This window comes from Callospermophilus lateralis, chromosome 4, assembly GCF_048772815.1.
Source record: "Callospermophilus lateralis isolate mCalLat2 chromosome 4, mCalLat2.hap1, whole genome shotgun sequence".
Taxonomy (NCBI): Eukaryota; Metazoa; Chordata; class Mammalia; order Rodentia; family Sciuridae; genus Callospermophilus; species Callospermophilus lateralis.
Window position 1 is genome coordinate 1,580,592 of NC_135308.1, and position 25,850 is coordinate 1,606,441.

Consider the following 25,850-nt stretch of genomic DNA (forward strand, 5'->3'; position numbering starts at 1 on the left):
TTTAAAGGACCAGTGTCAGGGGCAGGAGGGAGAGCTGGAGCGGCATGGGTCCAGCCCTGCCCCACACCCATGGGGTGAGATGAGGGCACGGAGCCAGGCTGGTCACTTGTACACTGTGCTTTCCTGCAGCCGTCCCATCCCACCCATATGGGATCACACTTCTGAACTGTGATGGCCACACCATGACCCTGGGCTGGAAGGTGCCCAAGTTCAGCGGCGGCTCAGCCATCCTGGGTTATTATGTAGACAAGCGTGAAGCTCAACACAAGAACTGGCATGAGGTCAACGCCTCTCCTGTGCAGCAGAGGGTCTTAACGGTGGGTCTCCCTTTTCTTTTGGCCTGGGAATGTTGGCACTCTCTGTTCAGTATTCCAGAGCTTGATAACCTTAGGTGGTTTGATAAGGGAATAAGTGAGTGTAAAAATCCTAGCATCGTGAGGCCATGGAGTTTTGGATCTGGAAAGATCTTAGACAACATTTGTTTTTTTTTCTGAGAAGAAGTAAAGGAACAGAGGCAGTAATTGAGGGATCTGCAGGCGCCCTCTCAGGTGCTCAGCTGGTGCAGAGCCCAGTGCCGGGGCCAGCAGTGCTGAGCAGGTGCTTGTACGGCAATGTGCTGCACCTTTCCTATGAAATCCTGTGTGGTCCCTTGCCACAGTGCACGTTGTCCGCAGCGTGGAGAGAGGGGGACTGAGGGAGGGCCACAGGCAAAGCCAGGCAGACCCAGGCAGCCCTGGGCTTCACAGTCCACTTGCCCAAGCCTCTGGCTCCTCATGGGCATGGGACGAGCGACCGGAGCTGTCATTACCTTCTGGTAATGACATGTCTCACAGGGGCCACATACACTGGGAGTCAAGGGCTTTGGGGGCAAAGTCTACTCTCTGACTTGCAGAAAATACTGCTTTGTGATGTTTTATCTTTATGGTATGTGCTTCAAATGGAGCAGGTCATGATACATGCATGCTATAATACATGTGGCCAAAACCCAGGTTTGATGTGACCCTGTTTATATTTGCAGTGTTCAGCCACAACCTCTAGATGTTTTCTATTGGGTCCTCTGTTCCTGAGAAAAATACACTCCTCTTTTTGGGTGCAAGTAGCCTAAATGAGGATGGGCTCTGCTGTCCAGGGAGTGGGAACGTTCAACTGCCACGTCTTGTTCTGGGAGCTCTTTTCCAGAGTTCTAGAGAGCCTGTGCTGGACGTGGCTTTTGTTCTGCCACCTGCGGGCCAAAGCCCGTGTCCTGGCTGAGGCCTTCCCCAGGTCTCACCCACAGCTGGCAAGTCTGCGGGCCCCCGTGGACATGGGCTTGTAGTGCCCCGGGAGCTGCCAGCGAGGCCCTCGCCTTGCAGAGCAGGTGGCCTGGTGGGGCGGGGGCGGGGCTGCCTGTGGCGCTCAGCCAGGCCTGAGGTGGGCTTCCGCGGGTTCTGCAGCTCCGTCCCACAATGCCAGGACTAGGTCTGGGGTCTGCAGGGACCGGCAGGGTTCAGGGGCCCCTGCTCTGCTCGCCTGTGTGTGCTCTTTGTGGGCCCCTCTCTCAGCCTCAGTTTCCGTACCACCCCAGGCATGTCCTGTCATCCTTGTGGAGTGTCAAGGGGTGAATGGGTTTGACCTGTGCCTGCAGCCTGCTGGGTCTGTCAACAGCTCTCTTAGGTGATCTAGTTTAGTTTTCCCACGAGGACCCTTCCCCGGGACTGCATTGACAAACCACCATAGTGCTCCTTTCCTCAGTGGACCGGGGTGCACGTTATTTCCTGTAGTAACTGAGGCAAAATCTACGCAGGTGGAGGGCTTGGTGGAAGGCTCATTATATGAGTTCAAAATTGCTGCCGTCAACCTGGCGGGGATCGGACAGCCATCAGACCCCAGTGAGCTCTTCAAGTGTGAGGCGTGGACAGCACCAGAGCCCGGTGAGACGTGTCCCTGAACTCACCACCCAGACCTGGGCTGGCCAGAGGGCTTTCCAGGTGGTGTGTGGTGGGCAGCTGTGGTGGATGCCCGCTTTTCCTAGTGAATGGACATGGCGACGATGGCAGAACCCACGAGCCGTGCCTGGGAGTGGCCGAGCAGCCACAGTGTTGCAGTGCAGGCAGGATGCTCAGGAGCAGGCAGTGGGCAGGGGAAGGGCCAACCAGTGGAAGAGACGGATGGTGACCAGGTCACCGGAGAGGGGACAGGGTTCCAGAGTCCATGTTCCCAGGGTGTGGCCCCAGCCACTGCTTCCTGGGAACAGAGAGGAGCCCAAGGCAGGAGAAGAGGGCGGGCAGGAGGGAAGCTGCCAGGCCCCGGGAGCGGACACAGCAGGCATCTCTCCTCCCTCCTCCTCCTTTCTATCGCCCCTCCCCCGCCCTCCTTCCTCCTCTCTGCCCTACCTGTCCTAGTGAAGCCATAGGAGAAGACCCTCTTCTTTCCAGGGCCTTCACGGGGGCACCTTGCCCACTTGCTTAGACCCTGTGTGTTCTAATTAAGATGGAGCCTGCTAGGCAGCTTTCCCCTTCCTGTCCACAGCTCGTCTGGAGCTGGGAATCAGCAGCAGACAGCTTTAGGCTTACCTGGTGTGGTAGAGAGCAGAGGGGGCCATGCGCTAGCCAGCCTCGAGTTTCCATGCCAGTGGCTGCAGCAGGCACCTGCCCATTTCTGCACCTCCTCTCTCTGATGCCACCTGCTGGCCGGGAGAGCAACGTGGGCCCGTGGCTACACACCCACTATCTCCTTGAGGCCAGGGGGTGCTGCAGAACAGAGCTGGGCTCTCCCCAGCCCCAGCCCAGCATCAGGACAGTCCTTCCAGGAAGGGCGAGGCCTCAGTGTCATGAGGAGGACATGGGGATGTCCCGGGGCCTCTGCCTGTGGCAGAGGTCAGGTGTGCTGAGCTGGCTGAGCACAGGTCCAATTTGTCTCTGCAGGTCCTGCCTATGACTTGACATTCTGTGAGGTCCGGAACACCTCGCTGGTCATGCTGTGGAAGGCCCCAGTGTATGCAGGCAGCAGTCCTGTGTCTGGGTACTTGGTGGATTTCAAGGAAGAAGATTCTGGGGAATGGAAGACGGTGAATGAGGTGGCAACTCCAAATCGTTATTTGAAGGTGATTGGTTCATTGTTTCCTTTTGCCTGAAGGTGTCTTTGCTCAAGCCCCTGAGGAACGTGTTCAGGTGGCTGGGGTCTGACCCTCCTGAGGTGGGAGGAGGGACATTCCCTCTGGGCTCTGCACAGTGAGGGCAGGAAAGGCCCGGGAGGAGGTTGCGGGGCTGTGTGGTCTGCCCTTTTCCTGGCCGTGCCGCAGTCTAACAGCCCAGCACTGCCACGGCCCTTGTTGACGTCTGGACCCGGGAGCTCTCAGCAGGGGTGGCCTGTATGCTGGGTCATGCCCCTTCCACCCCAGCTCTCCACGTAGCTCAGGTGACACTGGTGGACGTCATTGATGTGAGCGCACACAGTGAACGTGCCTCTGTCCTCTCTCCAAACATTCCTGTTTAGCACTTGGGACGCAAGTCCCTGGGGTGGCTATGACAGCTGTCCTCGGTCCCGCAGGCCCCTGTGCTTGGAGGCTTGCCAGCTGCCCAGTGGTCCCTCCTGGTGTGGGCCTGGGGTATGGTTAGATGCCACGCCTGCCAGGCACTGGGTGCTCACTCACAGTGCCCCCTGCAAGAGGCACTGGGTGCTCACTCACGGCGCCCCCTGCATCAGGCACTGGGTGCTCACTCACGGCGCCCCCTGCATCAGGCACTGGGTGCTCACTCAGGGCGCCCCCTGCTGAACCTCTGCGCCCTGGGAAGGGCTTCTGGTGAGTGAAGAGACGGGCTCTGAGAACCCCACTCTCCACCCAGGACAGCCCGCATGTCTGTGTATGGGGAGAAGCTAACTTCGTTTTGAGGTGTCCAAGTGACCGCTTTGCAGTCACAGATCACACTTAAGATAATATTTTGCCCCGTAGCCCTGTGTTAAACACAGTTTAACATAGTTAAATCTGAACAGCAGATTGCAATATGATTTAGTTGTGCTTTAAAATGTGCAGAAGAGAACGATAGATATCCTAACGTGTTTCTTTCTGGAGCGAGATGGGTCTGGTGTGCATCTCTTTCCCTCTCTGCTGCTCGGTCAGTGCAGCTTTTCCAACCAGAAAAGCGTTTTAAAGGAAGGAAGGAAGGAAGGAAGGTGTGTTCATCTTAAAACGTGAACGATGGCAAAGTCTGTTTTCTACCTCCACTGACACTCCCCTGTCCTCCCAAGGTCTGTGACCTGCATCAAGGTAGGACGTATGTGTTCCGCGTGAGGGCGGTGAACGCCAGTGGGCCGGGGAAGCCCTCCGACACGTCAGAGCCGGTGCTGGTGGAGGCCAGGCCAGGTGAGAGCGGCCAAGGCTGGGGAGCAGCCGTAGGGGCACCTGCAAGTGGGGGCTGCTCGGGTGTGCTGGGTGAGGGAAAGGGCGCCCTGCAGCTTTTAGGCAGATTGGCGTTAGCACAAGAAATAAGGTCGCACTCCACCTCTGCTTGTGCTCCGAGACAGACCCAGGGCAGGAGGACAGTGCTTTTGGTCATCATGATGCTCAGGAGAAAGGTGGCTTCTTGTATAGCTGCTGAGTTTTGATCAGAAATTTATAAAGCTGTCTGATATTTTCTTGGTTGCCATGAATTAAAACCCCAGGAGTTATAAAAAGGAAACCCCTGGGGCAGGACAGCTCCTGGGATCTGTGTACAGGTGTGTGGCTTGTATTGTGGGAGGTGATGGAGCCACTCCCAGAGACCCTGCTGTGTTCCCTGGGGTCTTCACGGTCCTGTGGACTCTTGTTCATTTAGTTCTGCTGTCTCTTTGTGACTTCTCCATCCTTCTGGAAGCTTGAGAGCATCTGTATCATGCCGCCTCAGTTCTGCTCTCCCACAGAGGTCGAGCTGTGCCCCTCCCGTCCAGTTTCTTTCTTTCTTTTTTGTTTTGGTACCAGGGATTGAACCCAGGGAAGCTTAATCACTGTATTTTTGTATTTTGTATTTTATTTAGAGACAGGGTCTCACTGAGTTGCTTAGGGCCTTGCTAAATTGCGGAGGCTGGCTTTGAACTCATGATCCTCCTGCCTCAGCCTCCCGAGCTACTGGGATAACAGATGTGCACCACTGTGCCCTGGACAGTATCCCATCCTGATTTCTAAGAGCTGAATTCTGGCTGGCCACATGTTGGCCATGGCTCCACCCCTGGGTGGACTCAGTAAACAAGCAGTACTCCCCAGAACCAAGATAATCACCTGTGTGGGTGAAGTTGACCAGCATAGGTGAGGGCAGGTTAGGCCTCAGGGAGAAAGGGATCAGGCCTGAGAGGCAGCCCCTGGCCTTCTAGATAGTACTGGACACAGAAAGGAAGTGGACAGAAGTGTAGTGACCTGAAAGTGGCCAGTCAGGGCTCCCTTGAGTGCTCTGCTCCCGCTCGGCCATCTGGGTCAGTGGACATTAGTGAAAGTGCTGATTAGATGTAAGATACGCTCTTCCCCTGTGCCACCACCCTCTGAAGACAGGACACTTGTTGCCAGGCTCAGTCACCCTTGCTCTGCAGGTACGAAGGAAATCAGCGCTGGTGTGGACGAGGAAGGCAACATCTACCTGAGCTTTGACTGCCAGGAAATGACGGACGCCTCTCAGTTCACCTGGTGCAAGTCCTACGAGGAGATAGCCGATGGGGAGCGGTTCAGCGTGCACACGGAAGGCGACCAGTGAGCCCCCCGGGAGGCGGGTGCTGGGAACCCTGGACATCTGCAGACAGCACCAGGAGCTCACCCCAGCTCTGTCTCTGTTTCCAGCTCGAAGCTGTACTTTAAGAATCCAGATAAAGTGGACGTGGGGACCTATTCTGTGTCCGTGAGTGACACGGATGGCGTGTCCTCCAGTTTTGTTCTGGATGAGGAAGGTAATATCTAAATGACGCAGGCTTGCTGTTTGTTTTTATTCATGCTTTCAAAGAGCGATTCTGATACAGACTTCTGTATCCACCTGTTTGACTAGAGAAGGGGTGTTTGTTGGAGGCAAAAGGCGGCATATTCAAAGGAGTCGAAATTTACAATCCAGCAAATCCAGAGTGGGTGCCCTCTGCCACACAGAGCGGTGGGGGCTCAGGCTTCACAGTGTTCTTGGTGTGAGTGCAGACGGTGGAGGAGGGCTGGGGTGGGGGAGAAGTCCACCTGGTGCGGCCAGCCGGGGGCAGGTTTTCCCAGGCCGTCCACTGAGTTCATAGGCAAGGCCTGAGGCAGAGGGCTGGTCCTTATCCCCACCCCCGGGGGCGGGCGGCTCTGCGCTCCTGTCCAGCCCTCCCCTCCCCTGCTCCCTCAGCCCTGAGTGCTGTGAAGAGGTCAGCCGTGGGGCGGGCGCTCTGCAGCCCCCAGAGTAGCATCCCAGGGCCTCTGAGGGCCTTGGAGGCCGAGGCGGCTTAGCCTAGTCCTGTCAGGTGCAGGCTCCCCGTCAGTGGCTTCCTGGTCATAGCAGACACCTAGTGGTGATTCCTAGTGGACAGAGCCTTATTTTGCTTCTGGTTTTGGAGACTGGAAGCCCACGATCGGGGGCTGTGTCTGTAGGACCTTCTTGTCTCTCATCCCCTGATGAGAGGTTTCACCTGGGAAGCCAGGTCCTCCTTAATTCAGCCCCCACTCTCTTGGTATCAGGCCCACCCCTGGGAGCATGGCTTTAACACAGTCCCACCTCTCAGCACCACTGCAGTGGGACTGAATCCCCAGCACATGAACCTTGGGGGCACATTCAAGTCATAGCCGTGGGTAGGGAGGACAGGGAAGCATCCAGGGGAGGCAGCTGGAGACACGTCAGGTGTGGCTCTGCAGTGGTTGGATCCAGGAGAACTTACACAGTGAGCCAGATGCAGCAAGAGCCGTGGGGGAGAGGGACGCTGGCCTCGCGCTCTGGGTCCTCTGTGTGCTGCACATACACAGGCTGCCTGCGCCAGCCCTGGCTCAAACAATTCTGTCTGCAGAAAACAGCCTTAAATCATTCTGAAAAGTGAACGTATTCCTCTGCACTTGTGAGTTTTCATATGACATTTTCCATTTTAATTTTAAATCACAGCAAAGGGTGAAATTCCCACCTTGTTTTATACTATATGTAGACTTCAACTATATTTGAGGTGAGACCTTGGAGTTGCAGCTGTACCTCATTCAGTCTGTGGAACATTCTCCCAGGAAATCTGAATGGGAAAGCCAGTCCTACAGTCAGACCAACAGCCAGATGGAGTTTGCTCTCGGTCAGGAAAAGTCTGATGGCATTTTCCAGTTCAAATGCACGTGCCAGACGTCGGTGGCCATCATCCATTTCTGATTCCTGATTCTAGGAAGGAAGGAAGTGGAGGGGAATAGAGAAATGGCTCCGTGCTCTGGTGGCCCGACTCTGCGCGGGTCTTTCTGAGAGCAGTGTGTCTGTCTGCGCTCTCTCTTGTGCTCATGGGAAAGCCCAGGTCAGGGCCTGGAAGGCTGATTGCATATGCACTTTCTTGTTAATAAAATCCAAGAAGGAAGTTTTGAAGGGGAGGAAAGAGCATATTCCCAGCCAGGTCAGGTCAGGCAGAGAGTTCCCTTGGGGTTAGGCCCTGTCTTCTCCAGAGGGCTCCTCTAGCTCCCCGGGAGCTGCCTGCCTGCCCAGCCCCTCCTTCCCAAGGTGCAGCTCCACCTTGCCCTCTGCTTCCCCTGAGCAAGTGCGTTCTTTTTTATCTTATTTTTATTTTTTGGTGCTGCTGGGGATTGAACCCAGGGCCTTGTGCATGGGAGGCAAGCCCTCTACCAACTGAGCTATATCCCAGCCCAGCCTCAAGCGTGTCCTCTCCATCTTCTCAATGTTAGTTCACATTTCTTCCACATCCTCACAGTAGATGGTGGTGACACAGAGTCGCTGCTCCTGTTTAGCTATTGTTTACAGGCTTCTGAATGCACAGGTCAAAACTAATTAAAATATGTTTTCTTCATTCTAGAGCTTGAGCGTTTGATGGCCCTGAGCAATGAGATAAAGAATCCCAGTAAGTAATCTGCTGCCCTGCGAGCATACTTGTAAGCCAACGGGCAGCTCCCCAGGGCAGGGCAGTCCCATCCCGGTCCCAGCCTGTGGGCTCCTAACTTCAGTTGCAAGTGCCTCTTTATACTCTGGAGAGGTACAACGATGTGTCTATCAAATGCTGGCTTCAGTCCCGAGTCCCACTGAGCACGGAGGAACACAGGCAGCTGCAGTGCTAGACGGCACCCTGAAGGGCCCCCAGAACAGGGCGAGGTGTTGGTGAAGCACAGCTCCTCACCGACCACCCTGGAGTTCTGGTTCCAGTGCTCAGTGCAGCTCTGGGGCTCTGCGCTCCCGGGTTTCAGGCTGGGGTTTCCCTGCGATAGGCTGTGGTCTTCCTCACCAGCCTGGGGCATTGACTTGAGGTTTCCCTCCTTCTGCAGCCATCCCTCTGAAATCAGAATTAGCTTATGAGATTTTCGACAAGGGCCAGGTCCGCTTCTGGCTCCAGGCTGAGCAACTATCGCCGGACGCCAGCTTCCGGTTCGTCGTTAATGACAGAGAGGTCTCAGACAGCGAGGTGAGTTCCTGGAGCCCGCTGCGGCCTGGCGGAGCCGGGTTTGGTGGCCGTCCGCGGCTTCGGGCCAGCATTCTGTGTGTTCCCCTTTCTTTTGAGCTTTGGAAACTGGGGGTAGGCGGTTGACAGGCAGTGAAGACGGCGGGTCCTGGAGGTGCTCAGAGATTGCTCTGGGTTGGATGAGACTCAGGGGTCTTTGAGATCCAAGCCTGTTGGAATCCCAAAATGACAAATTAGGTTCTCAAGACCCGGAGCCCAGCCTTATGAAGAGGTGCTGGACCTGGGGAAATGTCCCCACTGAGCAGCTCCTCTGAGGGTGGCCTGGAGGGCTTGGATTCTGCCTCTGTCCTGAGAACCTTCCTGCATCCCGTCCCGATGCCTTCCCCTGGGAGACGCAGCACACTGCAGCTTCACACTGCTGCCTTCCTCTGGAACATCTGATCTGGCAGGGGTGGCTAAGCCACCCTGTGGACCTCTGCCCTGTTCTGCCTTAACTGCCAAGACGAACCTCACCCTTACCACCGGCCCCCTTAGGAGTCCTCCTGTGTCCCTGAGGTCTTGGTCCTGTGGGATACGTCTCCTCTTGCTGGTACAGCACGCCAGCACACCCCGTTAGGGGACCACCTATTTGAAGGGGTCTGTGTTATTCGGTGGTGGGGGTGGTGCCTCTCGGATCCCACCATTGTGAGCTCTTCTGACCGCTCTTCTCTTGACCCCGAGTGAGTGTCATCGATGCACTCAGTGGCCTAGCACGTCCTGATGCCCTGGTCAAGCTCGAGGTCCACGAGTCACTAGGCCACGTGGGCAGCCCAGTTCTCCTCTCCCGAGTGGCCGCCTCATCTTACTCCTGCTCTTCTGCAAAGCCAAGGGGGTCACCTGCAGTCCTTCAGATGGACGAGGATGGCATACTTATCCCACCACCTGCTCAGTCTGCCTGAGGGAATCACAGCTTGCTTTAGGACTTGTCTGGGTGGTGGAGTTGGCTAGTGGAGAGCACGTAGATTCTTTGGGCTGCAGAAGAACCAGCTGTACAGGTGCCATCAGCGGGAGGCACTGCCTGATAGGGAGGCCAGAGAAGTGTCTCTCTGAGCAGAGATCACGCCAAGAGATGAAGTGGAATTCAGTGTAATTGCGCTTCATTTGCAGAACATCTTTTAATTAACTTTTCCTACCTGCTTTTCTTACCATCTTTAGAGATTGTGTCCTGGCTGCCCGGCTACTCTTTGGAATGTGGTGCACGATTTCACTTCTTAATTAGCAATCCACAGGAAGCCTTTACACTTGAAGACTGACGATGCTTTGTGAAAGTCACATAAAATCCTGTGTTTTTGGCACTCACAGAATCATTGAACTTTATCTGCTGCATAATGGCAGTAGCAAGAAACCTAATTATTTTTCTGAAATCTGCCCAGATACTGCAGTGCAGAAAAGACTTAGGCACTGCTGAGGGTCTGGTGGGTGAGAATCCAGCCTTCACGCTCATCAGAGCTGAGGAGAGTCTGCTAGGCTGGAGACGCCAGGCCTAGGTGGGCCCTGGCAGGGTCAGGGGTTGCCTTCCAGCTCAGGTGGTCTCACACTGCTTCAGCTGCAAGGTCCAGAGGCTCATGTTGCTGCTGTGCTTCTGTCACTCATTCCCTCCCACACAGGCGGGACCACGCCTTCCCCTTTTATTGCTGATCTTTGCTGGCAAGGTGCAGTGCTGGGTGCTGGGAAAGCTTGTAAAGACAAGTAAGAGATGCTGGCCTCTCCAGGACCCATTACTAGTGAGCCAGCAAGGAGACATTTGGATGGGGGGATACAGAGACCCACAGGAGGGCATCCAGCCTCACCCAGAGGTGACTGGAGAGTCTCCCTGGGGACTACCCAAGAAGTGGGGCTCAAGCAGGTCAAGGGCAAGAGGGCTACCAGATTGTCCTTGGGAAACAGACACTGAGGCTCAGGAGCTGGGGGACAGGCTGCACTGGAAAATGTGAGGTGAGGCCTCCCTGCAGCTCTCCCACACAGAGCAAAGGAGGCAGGGAGGCCAGACCTCCCTGAGGAGGTCCCCCCCATCTGTATCCTGAGTGCGCTGGAGGACGGCAGGTGGCAAGGTCACAAGCCTGCTGTGCTGCGTCTGTGCTCAGCCTGCTACACCCACGTGGGCGGCACTGTGGAGGCTGTGGCTGTGCACCCCAGGGACTGAGGACCACCGTGGTGAGGGCCACACAATCTAGCTCTGTGCATGGGGTCTCTTCTTTCTTCTTTCTGTTGGATTTTAACTGTTTGCACAGATGCTTGTTTTGGGTACGAGGCGTCCATGCTGGGCGTGAGTTTGTGGGGGTGACACTTCCAGGGATGTCCCCAGGGAACATGGGCTTTGTCAGGATGCAGGCTCCTGCTCTTTGGTCCGTGGTCCACCAGAGGTTGAGTTGGTGACATTTCATTCTGTGTTACTCTGCAGCACAAGCCCCTAAGTCACAATAGTCAATGCAACTTCTAAGTGCAGGGAGGGAGCCAGAGGGATTGGTGGTGTAACTCCCTGTCCCTTTACTTCCAGACACACAGAATCAAGTGTGACAAATCAACTGGCGTCATTGAGATGGTGATGGATCGGTTCACCATTGAGAATGAAGGCACCTACACTGTGCAGATTCAGGATGGAAAAGCCAAGAATCAGTCTTCCCTGGTTCTTATTGGAGATGGTACGCTGAGTTGCATACTTTCACGTGTCAAAGAAAGTTCTTCAGTAGGGGAAAGCAAACCTGTTTATGTCTCTCTCTTGGATGTTGACTGTAGCCTTCAGGACCGTCCTAGAAGAGGCTGAGTTTCAAAGGAAGGAGTTTCTCAGGAAGCAAGGTAAGCTGCCTCCCCGAGGCGCAGCAGGGAGCCGGGTCCGGGGTCTGAGCCCTTGCATCCTCTCAGGACTCTGCGTCTTCAGTGGCAAAGCCACACCCTTTCGTGGCCAAGGGAACCTGGATGCTTCTTTGTCCTCTGCTTTGTGTGCACCCTGCCTCTTCGTCTAACTTGGAACCCCAGGACTCTCTTGTTCCTATGTCCTGTCACAGCCCATGGGGGAAAGTGTCCATCTGGCCAGTCTCTGTGCCAACTTGCTGACTAACTGGCGTTCTGCACGCTGTCTTCCCAAACACTCCCTGGCTTTATAACACACGTTGGCAACTCCACACAGCGTGAGACACGTGGGCGCACTCCCACTCCGTGACCCCTGGTGTGACCACATAGTGTCTTCCACCTCACCCGGTGCAACCCTCTGACCAGTCAGCAGTCAGATGGACGTCTGTAATGGCCTTCATGGTCCAGGGGCCTGTCATTTTCTGGCTCTGCTTCTCCTTCTTACCCCATCTCCATCTGAACCAGGGGCCTGTCATTTTCTGGCTCTTAGCCCGTCTCCATCTGAGCCAAGTGTGTCGAATGTGATTTTACGAAAGGAGTTGACACATACTTTCTAACCCTGCTTTGCATTTTTGTGTTGATGGGACAATCGTATTGTTAATATATTGCTTCTACACTTATTTTAAATAAAAGTGATTGAGATTTTCTAACAAATGTACGTGATCTATCCTTGATTTCAAAAGCCGCGCAGACATGCATATCAAAACCTCTAGGGCAAGCTGTTAGCCAGGCCGACTTCAGGGCCGTGAAAGCACCTCGGTTTCGTAGTGTGCGGAAGTGCTGTATGTGAGCAGTGCACACCTGTGTGTATCCACACACAGCTAGAAGCACACACCATGCATATGTGTATTCAATATCTGTACAATACACACCTACTCATGGGTCTAAGCTCTTTCCCTTTTCCCCCCCAGGCCCTCACTTTGCGGAGTATCTGCACTGGGATGTCACGGAAGAATGTGAGGTTCGGCTGATCTGTAAGGTGAGGACCTCGTTCCAAGGTGGGGCAGATAGGGGCCACTCTTGGTCTTGGCAGAGGTTGCGGGCTGGGCCCTGTGGTCTGGCTCAGGTGTGTGCGGGGGACGGCTTTGCTCTGGTGGCCTTTAGGACTCAGGCACTCAGGGCTTGCCCTTCCTTCTTTGTGAGAAGATGGCAGGATGGTGACCTGCAAGAGAAGGTTCAAGTGGGTGTTTAAGTTTTGGCAGGTGAGTTTGTGAGAGAGCCCCGACGAAATCCACCCATTGTGCACTGCCTTGGAACTTCACCGGGCACATTTGGGAACGTGATGTTTTTCGAGTTTCAATGGCTCAGCAGTTAATCAGCTTTAATTTTGGTTAGATTGCATTTCCCCAGGAAACCTGTGACTTGTTTGCTCACTCAGTGATGGCCACTGGGCTGGGTGGGGGTAAGAGGTCCGTTGGGCATGGTCTGCCTCCTCAACGTAATCGCAGTCTGAGGGGACGGGAGACAAAAGCAAGCAAGGAGTTTTAGCAAGGGGAGGACTCCAGAGCCCAGTAGGGCAGGACGGCCCAGGACTCAGGTCAGTAGGTGAAGGGTGGCCCGCAAGCCCAGGAGCAGGAGCTGCCAGGTACACACAGTCCCCGGAGGGAGCACTGTACAGTACCAGACCTGAGGCTGGGAGCCAGGAGGGCTGGACACTGGCAGAGCAGGAGGGTGGCGCCTGGAGGCTTGTCCAGGAGGGAGGAGTGTGGGGGGAGAGCTGGGGGAGAGCTGGACGCACCCGGGACCCACACGCTCCCTGAAATCTGTGGGAAAATTTAACTGTCGATTTCCTGATCATCATTAATGTTGGTGATTAATTTTCAATGTCCTATTTACACATCTCTTCTTAGTGAAAACTAGGGCTAAAGTTTTGATATTTAATATGCTTAAGGTTATCCTATATTTATTATAAAAAATTACTTAGTGTTTTTGTAGTGAATTTCTTGTCCTAATATGTTTAATAGGAATATTCAAAGACAAATCATTTCTTTTTCTTTTTGTGCTTAGGATTGAACTCGGGGTGTTTTACCACTGAGCCACATCCCTAGAGAGTTTTACTTTTTATTTTGAGACAGGGTCTCACTAAGTTGCCTAGGGCCGTCCTCCTGAGCCCCTGGGATTGCAGGTGTGCAGAAACACTTATAAAAGAAGTTTACTTGCAAAGAAGTGGCAAGAGAGCTGCCTCAGCAGGGCTCCCTCAACAAGTGAAAGCTTTTCAGGTAGTTAAAGGAAGATGCCCTGGATGGCCAAGGGTAGCTATTTACTTAGCTGTTCACGCTGGTGAAACAGCAGTTTTCTCAAATGATCACCATGTGTGGAAAGGTGTGCATCTTCTAGACATCAGTGAGGCAAAAATCAGTCCACCAGGTGGTCAGTACTTAGCACACACGGAGCCAGGTGCTCGGTATGCTGGCTCTTCCTTTCTTCTGACTACTGGGGAACCCAGGGCGTGCACAGCCCATGGGCAGCAGCAAAAATATGAGTTCTTCCCTGAGGACTCTGATGTCACCTAAGTGGTGTCTTTGCAGATATTTCAAACTACCCTTGTCCTTGACTAAAGGCTTTACCAACCTTTAAACTCAGATGTTGGAGAAACCAAATGAATATTGCTTGAGATTTGAGTATTTTTTGCAATTTAATGCACTGACTTTACATGAGTAAAGTCAATTCTGAAATTCTGTGGACCAGTCTTCCACTGAGTTTTCATCTAGCGATACTGTGGCAGATGGCTGTTTTAAACTTTATGTATGTGACAAAATATGGGGAGGATGATTTATGATGTTAGAGGAAGGTCCAGCCCCCTGTGTACTTGTCCCCAGGTGTTCCTCAGACACTGTGCCAGACAGGCTCCCAAACTGGGGGCAAGTGTGACTGGGCAGGCGGAACCCCTGCTTTATGGGGACTGTATTTTGGCATTGCTGCTGATGACGGCAGTGCACACAGCTGCTGTGGGAAGCCTTCAACTGGTCCGCGTGGGTTAGGGATGCAGACTGCCAGCCTGGAGTGGGAGAGCACAGCTCCCCTGTGCAGAGAACGCTCTTCACCGCCCGCAGCCTGGGGCCTGTGTGCAGAGCACCTGCCTGGGCTCCCCCAGCCTAGCTTCTCAGCCAGAGACAGGCCGGCGGGGCGTTCAGGAGAGAGAGAGTCCTCTTTCTGCATCCCACTCTGCACGGCAGCACCTGGAGCGTCACATTGTTCAGGAGCAGCCACTGGGTAGTTTCACACGCTCCAAGGACAGTCTAGCTGTTTATAGATAAGATGCATTGCTGATGACTTGTCCTGATTAGAGGCACTTCACATAAACCAAAAGGTCTGATTTCATGGTCCAAAATGACTTCCCATCTGTGAAGTGGGAATTTAGGAAAGTACTGTCATTAGAAGTGATAAGGGCCGGGGTGTAGTCAGTGGTAGAGCACTTCCTCACACCTGAGGGTCCTGGGAGGAGGGAAGGCTTACCCATGGGCCTCTGTCTGAGAGTACGGTGTGTGTGCGCGTAAGGTCTTTAATTCACAGTCCTAAAGTCTTTCCACAAGCCAGAGTGATTCATGTGCTACACTGAAGATTTCTGTTTTGTAGGTTGCAAACACCAAGAAAGAAACGGTTTTCAAGTGGCTCAAGGATGATGTTCTGTATGAGACCGAGACCATGCCTGACCTGGAGAGGGGGATCTGTGAGCTGCTCATACCAAAGGTATTGATGCTCAGTAGAATCAGAGAACCCAAGCAAGTTAGGTTTTCTGATAACTCCTGAATTCTGCATTGTCTTCCAGTGTGTGTTCTGAAATTCCATAGTTTGCAAGGAAATGGATTAGCATTTGCTACATTTTGTGCCCCAAACATACTGATTGTACATAAATATGGGGTGTGCTCTATTTGTAGTTATCCAAGAAGGACCATGGTGAATACAAGGCGACCTTGAAAGATGACAGAGGTCAAGACGTGTCTACCCTTGACATAGCTGGCAAAGGTAAAAGGAACCCTTCATCCTGCCAGGAATCGCCCTGTCCCCAGGACGAGCTGGCTGAGACGTGCATGCTCCTGTGTCCTCAGCGGATACACATACTGTTTCTGCAGCAGAAACTGTAGAAGGAAACATTGGTTGCATTCAGAGCTGCTGAAGTGTTTTAGAGAAATGCACGATTCCACTGCAGCTTAGGGGAGATGTCATCTGGACCCTTTACGGGAAGCCAGCTCATCCCAACACCAACAGAGCTGAATGCTGGCAGCTGTGTGGAGAGGTTCAATCAAACCTACAGCTGGATTTGTGTTGAATGAAATGTTCTTGCCCATACTTTGAAAGAGACTAGGTTAGAAGGATTTATCGCCCACTTGGGCCTTTTACGGATGGATATTACTATTTTCATGCTTCATTTTTCAAATGAACGTCCTGGTTTCTGGCGTCTAGTGCAATGTTGGAAAGGCTGCTTTCTGTGAGATAACACGTGGTCACGGTGCATTCCCTTCTCCCTTCCAGTGTACGAGGACATGATCTTGGCGATGAGTCGGGTCTGTGGTAAGCAAGTGCCCTCTACTTCTCCAGTCACTTTGCATGCTAAAGTCTATTGCCTGAGGTGGCATTTGCCCCTCCAGGGACGGAGCTTGTGGGCCACAGTGCACGCAGCTCCATGATGCTCCCTTCAGTGCTTTTCCATGTTGGATCTGGAGTCTGTGTTTTGCTTTAAAATCAGAATTCATCACCTCTTCCAACATGCCTTGGTTAATCTGGACAGTTGCTTTATCCAAATTTGTTATCAGTATTTTTATTTCAAATGATAAATAGCAATAATGAAATTTTAAAACTCTGGCTTTGTGTCACAGGCGTGAGACTAATTTTAGATTTGCAAATAAATTCTCTCTCTTGATCTGCCTTCCTGTGGAAACTGTGAGAGCAGAAATATGGGTCAATAATTCAATAACAATATATTCACATAGTGGTTTATGCCGACAATCATGTGATTTCACTACAGTAGGCTCTTTAGAGAGGTCACAATCTCTATCTTCTGATGGAGTAGCCGAGACCTAGGCGTCGGGAGGGCTGACTGCATGGGCAGCCAGCTGCGGTCAGGACGCCAGCAGAAGCCCCCGGCTGAGCACAGGTCCACTGCAGACGCACACTCCATCTCTGGCATTCCTGTGAGATTGTCTGTTCCCACTGCTTTCTCCAGGCAGTGGGGTAAGGGAGACTCCCCAGTGTTGCCAGCAAGCCGCCTGGTTGTGCTGGACCATGTTGTTCACATGGGAAGGTAGACCAGGCCCCTGGAAGGCAGCCTCTCCTTGCCCTCTCAGGCAGCTTCTTGTGCACGGGGGCACGCAGCTGGGGGCCACCAGGGGTGATGCTGAGATTTTCCTTCTGTCCTCTCACCCAGGAACTCCTGGTGCTGGAGGACTGACCCCAGGCCCCCATCTCCTTGACCCCCGTCACTCCCGCTGAGTGTCACTGCTTGGCTGACCTCCCACGACACCTAAGATGCAGGCCAATGAACGAGTGTTTTCCACGCTGCACGTTCGTGCCCTTCTGGCTCTCCCTCTGAGGCGAAGCAGCTAGGGGCAGATGCCGATCCTCTTCCAAAGCCATGAGTCTCTAATGTGTTTAGCAAAGGGCTTTCCAAATCATCCTGGCAATGCCAATGCTCGTGCAGAGAATGGATATTACCCGGGAATGTGGAGCAAAAGTCTTTGGCTGCATAGTTCACCACACTCAAACGAGAGGGTGGGGTGCTGGTGGACACACTGGAGTGTCAGGATCAGAATGGACACGGATGAGTGCAGAACAGGAGCGGGTGTGCCTGGGGAGGTGCGTGTTTGAAGTAGAATAGGACCTGGGGGCTGGCACACACTTAGGGCATCCCTCACTAGAAAAGTGTGCTGTGTGATCAGCAAAGATAAAGAGTGTGGTCACAACAGTGTCTGACAGCCTATGGCAAGTGCCTTACCCCTCTCTCACTACTGCCAAGCAGAGAGACTTCATATGTCGACTCTTTAAGATATCCACAGTATTCCACCCACAATATCCAGTGTGCCGCTGTAGACGGCTCACGCTGCTCCCCTGACACCTGCGTGGCTCTGTGTCTGCAGGGGCGTCTGCCTCTCCACTGAAGATCCTGTGCACCCCAGAGGGCATCCGGCTCCAGTGCTTCATGAAGTACTTCACAGAGGAAATGAAGGTCAACTGGTACCACAAGTGAGTACTGGGCAGCAGCCGTGGCCCAGGCGCACGGCCAGGATGGAGCTGGGTGCCACAGCGTTGCCTGGTCCTTCCCGATTTCAGTTCTGAGCCATCGTGAGCCCTGGGCTGGGGTGGGGGCCGGCTGGCTGTGGGGAGGACCTGCGAAGGAGAAGCAGTGACTCCTGTGGTTGTTAGAGTTTCCCCGTGCACCGGGCTGCTCCTGGTGCGCCTCACTGGGAGCGAGCAGGGGGGGAGAGGGAGCAGCCCCTGGAGGCCGGTGCACATCCCCAGCAGCTCCATCAGGAACCCGGGGCCCAACGTGCCATGACTGAAGTAATGCAGAGGCCGCTATCCTGCCACACGAGCAGCATGGCCTCTGTCCCGCCTACCTGGGCGGGTCCCGTCACCGATAGAGCAGCTGCGTGGAGCTGCCCCTCAGCCATGCACAGGGTTCCCTGCCACGGGGTCTGGCCTTCAGGTCTGAGCTGCAGGCTGGCACCTGAGACCAGGCAGGTGGCATCTGAGTCCCGGGGTCCCTGTGTTGGGATCACCATCCCCAGAGCCCAGCTGCTGATGCTGGGACCTGAGGAGGGGCAGATGGAGCCAGTGCTGCTTTGCCGTCCCTCGTAATCCGAGAGAGGCCAGAGGGCAATGTCCATGGCCTGTGCTTCCAGGGTGTCCCATCTCTGTCCTGGGTGTCCATACCGTGCCTTTGGACATTGCATTTGCCTAATTTGGGTTCCAGAAGGCAAACAGTGGTCATGAACAGTATTATTAATTTTAAGCAGTATGATTTTGTCCAGGTGGGTCTAGCTATGAGCAACTCCTGGTTTTAGAGGGTTACATGTTCCTGTGTTTTTCTGTTGAGAGTCTGGCACACTACAGCCTTGTCTTGGATGCTGGGCTTAGAAACGGAATAGTATGGCCCTCAGAGCTTGGTGCTTCGTGCTTGGAACTGGTGCTGCTGTGCTCTTGAGTGTGACAGCCAGCACCGGGCAGATTCCTTACAGATCTGTGTGGAGGATCTTGGTAGAAAAGTGTATTGGAGGCAGGGGACTAACACTCGGGTACGCTTTGTGGTGTATTTGTTTATGGGACTTATTTGTTAAGACGATGAATCTCTCTCCAGCTGAATCTAACCCCCTGGAACCCAGGATCTATTACGTCTTCTGTGTTTCCTTCTGTTTTTTTTTTTTTTTTTTTTTTTTTTAAATCAGAAATTGAACCCAGGGGTGCTTAACCACTGAGCTGCATTCCCAGCCTGTTTTTTTTTTTTTTTTAATTTTTTATTTTGAGACAGCGTCTTGCTGAGTTTCTTAGGGCTTTGCTAAGTTGTGAGGCTGGCTTTGAACTTGCAATCCTCCTGCCTTGGCCTCCCAGGCCTCCTCTTTTATGGCAGCGTGATTCATGGAAAGCTGTACACAGGTGCAGCTGTGCCCTGCATCGGGCCATGGTGGGGCAGGTCATGGTGTCCACGCCTGGAGAGTCCACGCCCCTTCAGCTTGTCTGGCTTGTCCGAGGAGTGTACTCTGTGTTGGGTCTGGGGATTCGGAGACCACACTCACCCACACACCTGCACAGGCACACACAGTCGTGTGGATGTGCCATGTCAGCCTAGCTTGTGGCACTTGTGCCCAACACCTGACACATGGTTTCCTGTGGTGCTCACAGATGCCTGAGGACTTGGGTATTGATGCCCCATTTTAGAGATGAGGACGTTCAGGCCTAATGAGAGAAATGTCCCTTGTTCAAGGCCACACAATTAGTAAGTGAAGAGCAGGGAACTGAATGGAGTTTGCAGTCCTACCGGCATTCCTGAGTGACAGGGAACCTCGTGAGGGTGTTCATCCCAGACAGACTGGGCTTGTGGTCCACCACTGAGATGCAAGGCTTGGCCATTAAAAGCAGATGCTCTACTTGGCTATTAAAAGAGCTATCAGGTGGCAACTGCAGACAGAGAGCACTGAGCAGGGCTTCGGGGCCTGGGCTGTCCTTAGTAAGGCTTTGGTGGACCACCTGCAGACCCTGCCTTCTGCAGAGAGATTCCCCAGGGACCGTCTCGTGGGATTTTCCCACCCTTCCTGGCATGGGGCACTAATGAAAGAAAGGGAGATGTCTACTGTGCCTTGAATGACCACTCTGTGCCAGACGGTGGACCTGGACCACTGCGCTCCTACCAGCCCTGTGAGGCTGGTGCTACCTCATCCCTCTTTATTCTGCAAGTGACAGGTCAGAGGTCTCCTCCTTGTCTGGAGCCCATTCCCTGAGGTCAGTGTGGAAGCCCAGGAGCTACCTCCTGGCCTGGCCCCTGCAGCCCCCTGAACCCCATCCTTGGCTGCCGCCAGGGTGATAAGACACACCGTGAGTTCCAGGGCCGGTTCTCTGCAGAACCCTACTTGGCCAAAGTGACTGTGGCCTCTGCTTGAAGCTGGTGGGTGGAGAGAGACCTGCGTCCTAGTGTGTGGCCCTGAGTCTGTTTCCCTGAGCCCAGGACTGTGACTTCTGTGAATCTCTCCCTCACCCCTGACTTTCAGTGACTGGGAGGTGGTCTTTGCAGGCCTGTCCAAACAGGCTGGCCTCACGGTGTGGCCCAGGGGTCATGCTGGAAGGCAGGGCTGGCACCGAGTCCTTGGTCAAGCTTTAAACCCTGTGTAGGTCCACAAAGGGGGGCTCAGCGCCTCGGCCGTTTGTCAGCAGACAGCACGTTGCCACGGAGCGCAGCTGGCACCACTGTCCTCCTCGGAGCTCTTTCACCTTGTGGACTGAAGCTCTGTCCCCAGGAACACCGGCTCCCCGGCCCTCCCCAAGCCCCTGGCATGCACCAGCCTACCTCTGTCCCAGGGCCTCCTCTGAGTGGGGCTCCACGTGGCTGTCCGCATGTCCGCTGTTTCACTGGCGTCCTCAGGTACACTCAGGCTGTGCCGGGGTCGGGAGCTCCGTTCCCATTTAGGGCTGAGTAAATGCCGCCATCTGTAGAGGCCACCTTGGCTCATCCTTCTCTCAGGGGACATGGGTGGCACACATCTGGCTGTGTGTGCGGTGCTGCTGTGAGCTTGGTGCACACGTATCTGCCTGCACCCCTCCTTCCAGGTCTTTGGAGTGTACTCCCATAAGGGCAATTGCTGCGGCATGTCAGAGTCTCATCTGCAGTTTTGTGAGGAGCTGCCATGCTGTAGGAAGCGTTTTGAAGTCTATCATGTGACAGGTGTATATCATGTGACTCATGCATCTTTGAAATTAAGTACGGTGTGATTTCAGGAAGCCTCAGGTCTGAGTCACTGATGTTCTTGGTGAAACTGTAGTAGCCAGAACATCTCTAGGCCATTGGCATCAGTGAGCAAGACCCCCCCAGCGTACGCAGTGTTGCCCCCGGCACTGTGCGTCGGACATGGAAACTGAATCGTGGTGTTGCTGTGGCTTCTTTAAAGAGACGCCAAGATCTCGTCCAGCGAGCACATGCGGATAGGAGGCAGTGAGGAGATGGCCTGGCTGCAGATCTGTGAGCCCACGGAGAAGGACAAAGGGAAATACACTTTTGAGATTTTCGATGGCAAAGACAACCATCATCGCTCCCTCGACCTCTCTGGACAAGGTGAGAGACCTGTGCATTGTCTACCCAGGCCTGGTGCCCAGTGACCCATTCAGCTCCCAAACAGAGGAGACGTGCTGATCATTCACCTGAGTGTGTGGCTTCATTCAGAGAAAATCTCTTCTGGGTAGAGCATTACTCATCTGGTCATTGATCATTTCTGTTGATCAAACCTGTAGTGGAACATCTGAGACAGGAGCTGAGCTCTTCCACAGTTAGTAACATGTGCACTGTTTCCTTGCAGCCTTCGATGAAGCCTTTGCGGAGTTCCAGCAACTCAAGTAAGACCTTCATACATGATTATTTTTATATCAGATCGTGGTCTGGCTGGCTCAGGGCATTTTGCTATGTGAGGGAATGTCTATAAATGCCCAGGTGACCCCAGGAATGTGCTGTTCAGGTAGTTCACTCTGTAGCAGGGCAGCATTCTTCTAAACCAGAAACACATTTATGAGTTAGCTTTTCAGAGTTGTCACGACCCTGCTTACTTTAAATGATTGAATTTCTGAAATCATTGAGATCATGGTGACACATCATACAGAACAAACTTTAAACAAATGACTGGGGATTTCCGCATGCCTGTCTGAGTCTTAGAGGATTCCAATGAGCGCTTGCTAGTGATGTGTCACATCTGCACAAGTAAGATAAACCCAAACCACCAATTCAGAATCACTTTAAAAGTCTTCAATGTGATCTGGTGAATTTGGTGAAAGAAAGTAAGTTTCTCCACCTGGTGGGTCTGCCTGCGGCCTTCCCTCTGCGACCCAGCATCTGGCTGGTGTGCTCCCCATCACAGAAAAGGCAGAGGAAGAGATCAGAAAAGTCAACATTGGCCTTCGTGAGCAGAGGGTCCATACCCCTGGGTTCAGCCAACCGTGATAAAAAGCACTTGGAAAGAGATTGCATGTGTGCTGACCATGCACAGACTTTTTCTCATCATGAACCCTGAAACAATTCAGTGTAAGTGCGCTTTACCAAGGGTCCACTTGGCGTTAGGAGTTACAGGCAGTCCAGGGATGATTTAAAGGAAACCAGATGCACTAGGTTCTATGCAAACACCAGTCCTCTTCATCTGAAGGGCTTGTGCACAGTGGGGTTTGGTGTTTTTGGGGTCCTGGAACAGACCCCGGGTGTCGCAGTCTCTGGCTGGGCACAAATCACGAGTCTCCACACAGCTTGTAGATTCAAACAGCAACTCTTTATTCCCGAACTCACACCGGCCGTCTACAAACACGTTCTGGGGAAATCCACGTTCTCTGCCCAAATCCACTCTCTGCCCAAATCCTCACTCTGCCCAAATCCACTCCACATGGGCTTCTGTCTCCCAAAATATACTGTTTGACCCTAAGAACTCAAGAGGAAACCAGCAGCAGGATACGCCCTATTCTAAAGGGGGAACACCCTAATCTCCTATTATGCTAAACCGCCCTATTCTAAAGGGGGAACACCCTAATCTCCTATTATGCTAAACCGCCCTGGTCCTTGAGCAAGGTCACCTTTCAGAAGTCCTTCCACTAGACAGCATGGGAGTAAGCTGGCAAGGAGATTGTCATACCTACTTGGCTGATGGCTCCCAGCACCCGGGGAATGAGGGAGACTGCACAGAGAAGCAGGTGTATTCTCTTCCTGTGCTTCTGTGTGGTGCGTTTTTGACAGCAGCATGTCTATTCTCTCTCTCCTCCCCGTGGTGTTAGGGCTGCGGCTTTTGCAGAGAAGAGTAAGTACATGTGGGATGATAACAGGATGGCATGTGACCTTGGGTGCAAAGGGTGCATGTTTCCCATGACTAACTTGGTGTGTAGACAGTAAGCGGCCAGCGTTCCTGCCCCCATTCAAGCATGTCCAGCCTCCTTCTAGATTCGCTTTTCTTAACCTGGACCTTTCTCCTTCCTGTCTTCTACCTGCCTTTGCAAAATTCTGCTCCCCATGCCACAACCCCTCTCCTCCTCCCGGGCATGGGTTGGCACTCTCCTGTCACCCGCGAGCACGCATCCCACATTTCCTCTGGAGCCTGTCGCCTGCCCCTGAACAGGGTCTGCTATTCTGGTCTGCCTGCCGTGGCCTGTGGTTCCTCTCCACTGTTCATGTATCCTTCTCTTCCCTGTCTCCTCCCAGAGGAGCACATGCCCCTTCCCACTTCCACCTTGGTGCCACGTGGTGCCAGGGAAGTGCTGCAGTGCCTCCCAACACAGTGGCTTTCCTGTTGCAGATCGTGGCAAGGTGATTGGTGGCCTGCCTGATGTGGTGACCATAATGGAAGGCAAGGTGAGAGCGGGCTGCAGCGTGCAGAGCTGGGGCAGAGGGCGGCCACGCAGGGGGGCGCGGCCCCATCCCCAGGGCAGGCAGGGGAGCTCCAGAGAGCGTGTGACGTGTCACCACTCAGCCTGCAGGTCACCGCAATCTCTCCCCCCCCCTCTGGCCATTGTGACCATCTCTACAGTGTCGGAGGATGGAGGGCCCTGGATCCTGGACACGACTCAGGGGTGCAGTGCCTGCCTCCTGTGTGCGAGGCTCAGGGTTCAATCCTCAGCCCTGAAAGCAAAACCAAAAGCTAAGCTCAGTATTCTGAATCCAGACGGCACCTCTCAGACACAGAGGGCAGTGACACTCGGGCACCAGCTTTTGTCATCCCTCAGGGCCCACCAGGTCTGACGCCCCTGGTCCAGGGCCACTCAGGAATAGCTGAGCAAGGAGGAGGTGGGGCACTCCCCCCACTCCCCCCATGAAGGCGAAAGCCCCCTGCATCAGCAGTCTCAGCTTTTATGAAACACATGAAAGAAGCTCTCCCCTCCACTCTCATTCTGGAATATATAATGAAACCTCTGATGGAGATTCAATTGGTTGCCTGTCAGTAGAATTATTGACACTTAATTGGTAATTGTCTGGTTGCTCCAGTGATTCTAATCCAATGTCACAGGGACATGGATACTTGAGAGGATTTTATTAGACCCAAATGCAAAAATTTACAGACCTTCCCTTTAGCAGCTAATGAAAGCCCGGAGAGCCCTGGGACAGAATAGAAGTGGCTCTGGTTTAAAGCAGAGTTATCAGAGGCTGAGAGTGTCTACACAGGCACTGCGAGTGCAGTGCCGCACCCAGCTTGCTAGCTGTCAGAACATGTGTTCTCTGGATGTGAGGAGGAACTGGTAAAGGATTCATTTCTGAAATAGAGGGACTGTAGGAACGGGTTGAGGCACCTTCTGTGAAATGCAGAGCTCGACGGCCCACATGTTCTTGACCGACCCAGGCCCGGCTCCCAGCAGGCGCTCAGTAAACCGCTCCTTTGGTTTCTGGGTGAGCTGTCATGAAACGGGTCCTCCTCGTACCTGCTCTTCCAGGACTGTGACCGGGAAGGGCTGTCAGAGCCGTGTAGCAGGGATCCCAGGGCATGCAGGGAGGGCTCCCATGGCCTGTGCAGTGCTCTCTGACGCGGTCTCTTGCTGCCCGGGTGTGGGACAGGCTCCCAGACTGGTCACTGTTACGATGACCATGAGCACTGGGAGACGGCCTGACCCCCCTTTTCCCCTCTCCCTTCCCTCCCCACCGCGTCCCCTTGAAGACCTTGAATCTGACCTGCACGGTGTTTGGAAATCCGGACCCTGAAGTGGTTTGGTTCAAGAACGACATGGACCTCGAGCTCAGCGAACACTTCTCAGTGAAGGTGGAGCAGGCCAAGTACGTCAGCCTGACCATCAAGGGGGTGACCTCCGAGGACTCGGGGAAGTACAGCATCAACGTCAAGAACAAGTACGGCGGAGAGAAGATCGACGTCACCGTCAGCGTGTACAAGCACGGGGAGAAGATCCCGGATGTCCCGCCGCCCCAGCAGGCCAAACCGAAGCTCATCCCAGCGTCCACCTCTGCAGCAGCTGAATAGGGGTCCAGCCTGGGGTGGGCGGGAGGGGCTAGAGGTCGCGGGGTGGTCGCGGGGTGCCGTGTGCTGTGCGAGCGAGTGCCACCTGAGTGGGCAGCATGTGGGTCCAGAGTGGGCCACACGTTAGTTTCTGGTTTGGGCATTTGGTGACTGTCTTCATTGGCTTTTCCCGAGGCTGGCCGGTTCCTGTGCTCAGGGGCCAGGACAGGGAGCTGGTGGAGGATGGACACAGCTCTGTTCTCCTGGTGGTGGGTGGGGCCGTGACCTGAGCGCGGCCCAGGAGGTGGGTGCAGGCTGGGCCCAGAGCTCTCACGTCCCACTGTTCCCTGGCCAGTTACCTCTTGCTCTCGACTAATAAACTGTAAAAGTCACCTTGTGTTTCTGAACTGATCTTCCCGACTCCATGTCCCCTCCCGACTTGATGAGGTCGGGATTTCCCTGCAGTGGCGCGGCTCGTCCAGAGGAGAGCCAGGTATGTGGGCGCCCCTCCCAGGAGGGCTCCCTCTAGCAGCTCCTCCGTGGGGCTGGGCAGCCACCGCTGGCACAGGCAGAGGGGCCCTGACGCCCAGGTCCCCAGGAGTGAGCCTGTGTGTGGGGCTGGAGAAGCTTCCTGGCTGCACCAGGTGCAGATGCCTCCGTGGGGAGAGCTCAGCCCTGGGCGGCCGCCGGCCTCTGTTTCATGAAGTAGGAAGGGAGGGCCGCCCACAGGACACTCACTGGAAAAGACCAGAGCGCCCTGAGGGGGCAGGACCCAGCCGACTTCGGGCTCCTGAGAGGTTCCCAGTCTTC

General features: G+C 54.1%; 1 protein-coding gene across 1 annotated transcript in view; it reads left to right on the plus strand.

Moving 5' to 3' along the window:
- The window catches only part of Myom2 (myomesin 2), a 65,672-nt gene extending 40,240 nt beyond the window's left edge, over positions 1-25,432 (plus strand). The window contains exons 18-37 of the mRNA XM_076853497.2: positions 130-317; positions 1,784-1,910; positions 2,904-3,082; positions 4,228-4,342; positions 5,539-5,695; positions 5,783-5,889; positions 7,948-7,992; positions 8,411-8,547; positions 11,081-11,225; positions 11,320-11,379; positions 12,345-12,412; positions 15,010-15,123; positions 15,312-15,399; positions 15,907-15,945; positions 17,508-17,613; positions 21,027-21,190; positions 21,432-21,468; positions 22,882-22,904; positions 23,397-23,452; positions 24,747-25,432. Coding sequence (XP_076709612.2) covers positions 130-317; positions 1,784-1,910; positions 2,904-3,082; positions 4,228-4,342; positions 5,539-5,695; positions 5,783-5,889; positions 7,948-7,992; positions 8,411-8,547; positions 11,081-11,225; positions 11,320-11,379; positions 12,345-12,412; positions 15,010-15,123; positions 15,312-15,399; positions 15,907-15,945; positions 17,508-17,613; positions 21,027-21,190; positions 21,432-21,468; positions 22,882-22,904; positions 23,397-23,452; positions 24,747-25,064 — 2,273 coding nt within the window. The 3' untranslated portion in view covers positions 25,065-25,432. The remainder of the gene's footprint in view (positions 1-129; positions 318-1,783; positions 1,911-2,903; positions 3,083-4,227; positions 4,343-5,538; positions 5,696-5,782; positions 5,890-7,947; positions 7,993-8,410; positions 8,548-11,080; positions 11,226-11,319; positions 11,380-12,344; positions 12,413-15,009; positions 15,124-15,311; positions 15,400-15,906; positions 15,946-17,507; positions 17,614-21,026; positions 21,191-21,431; positions 21,469-22,881; positions 22,905-23,396; positions 23,453-24,746) is intronic.
- Positions 25,433-25,850: the final 418 nt, after the last annotated feature.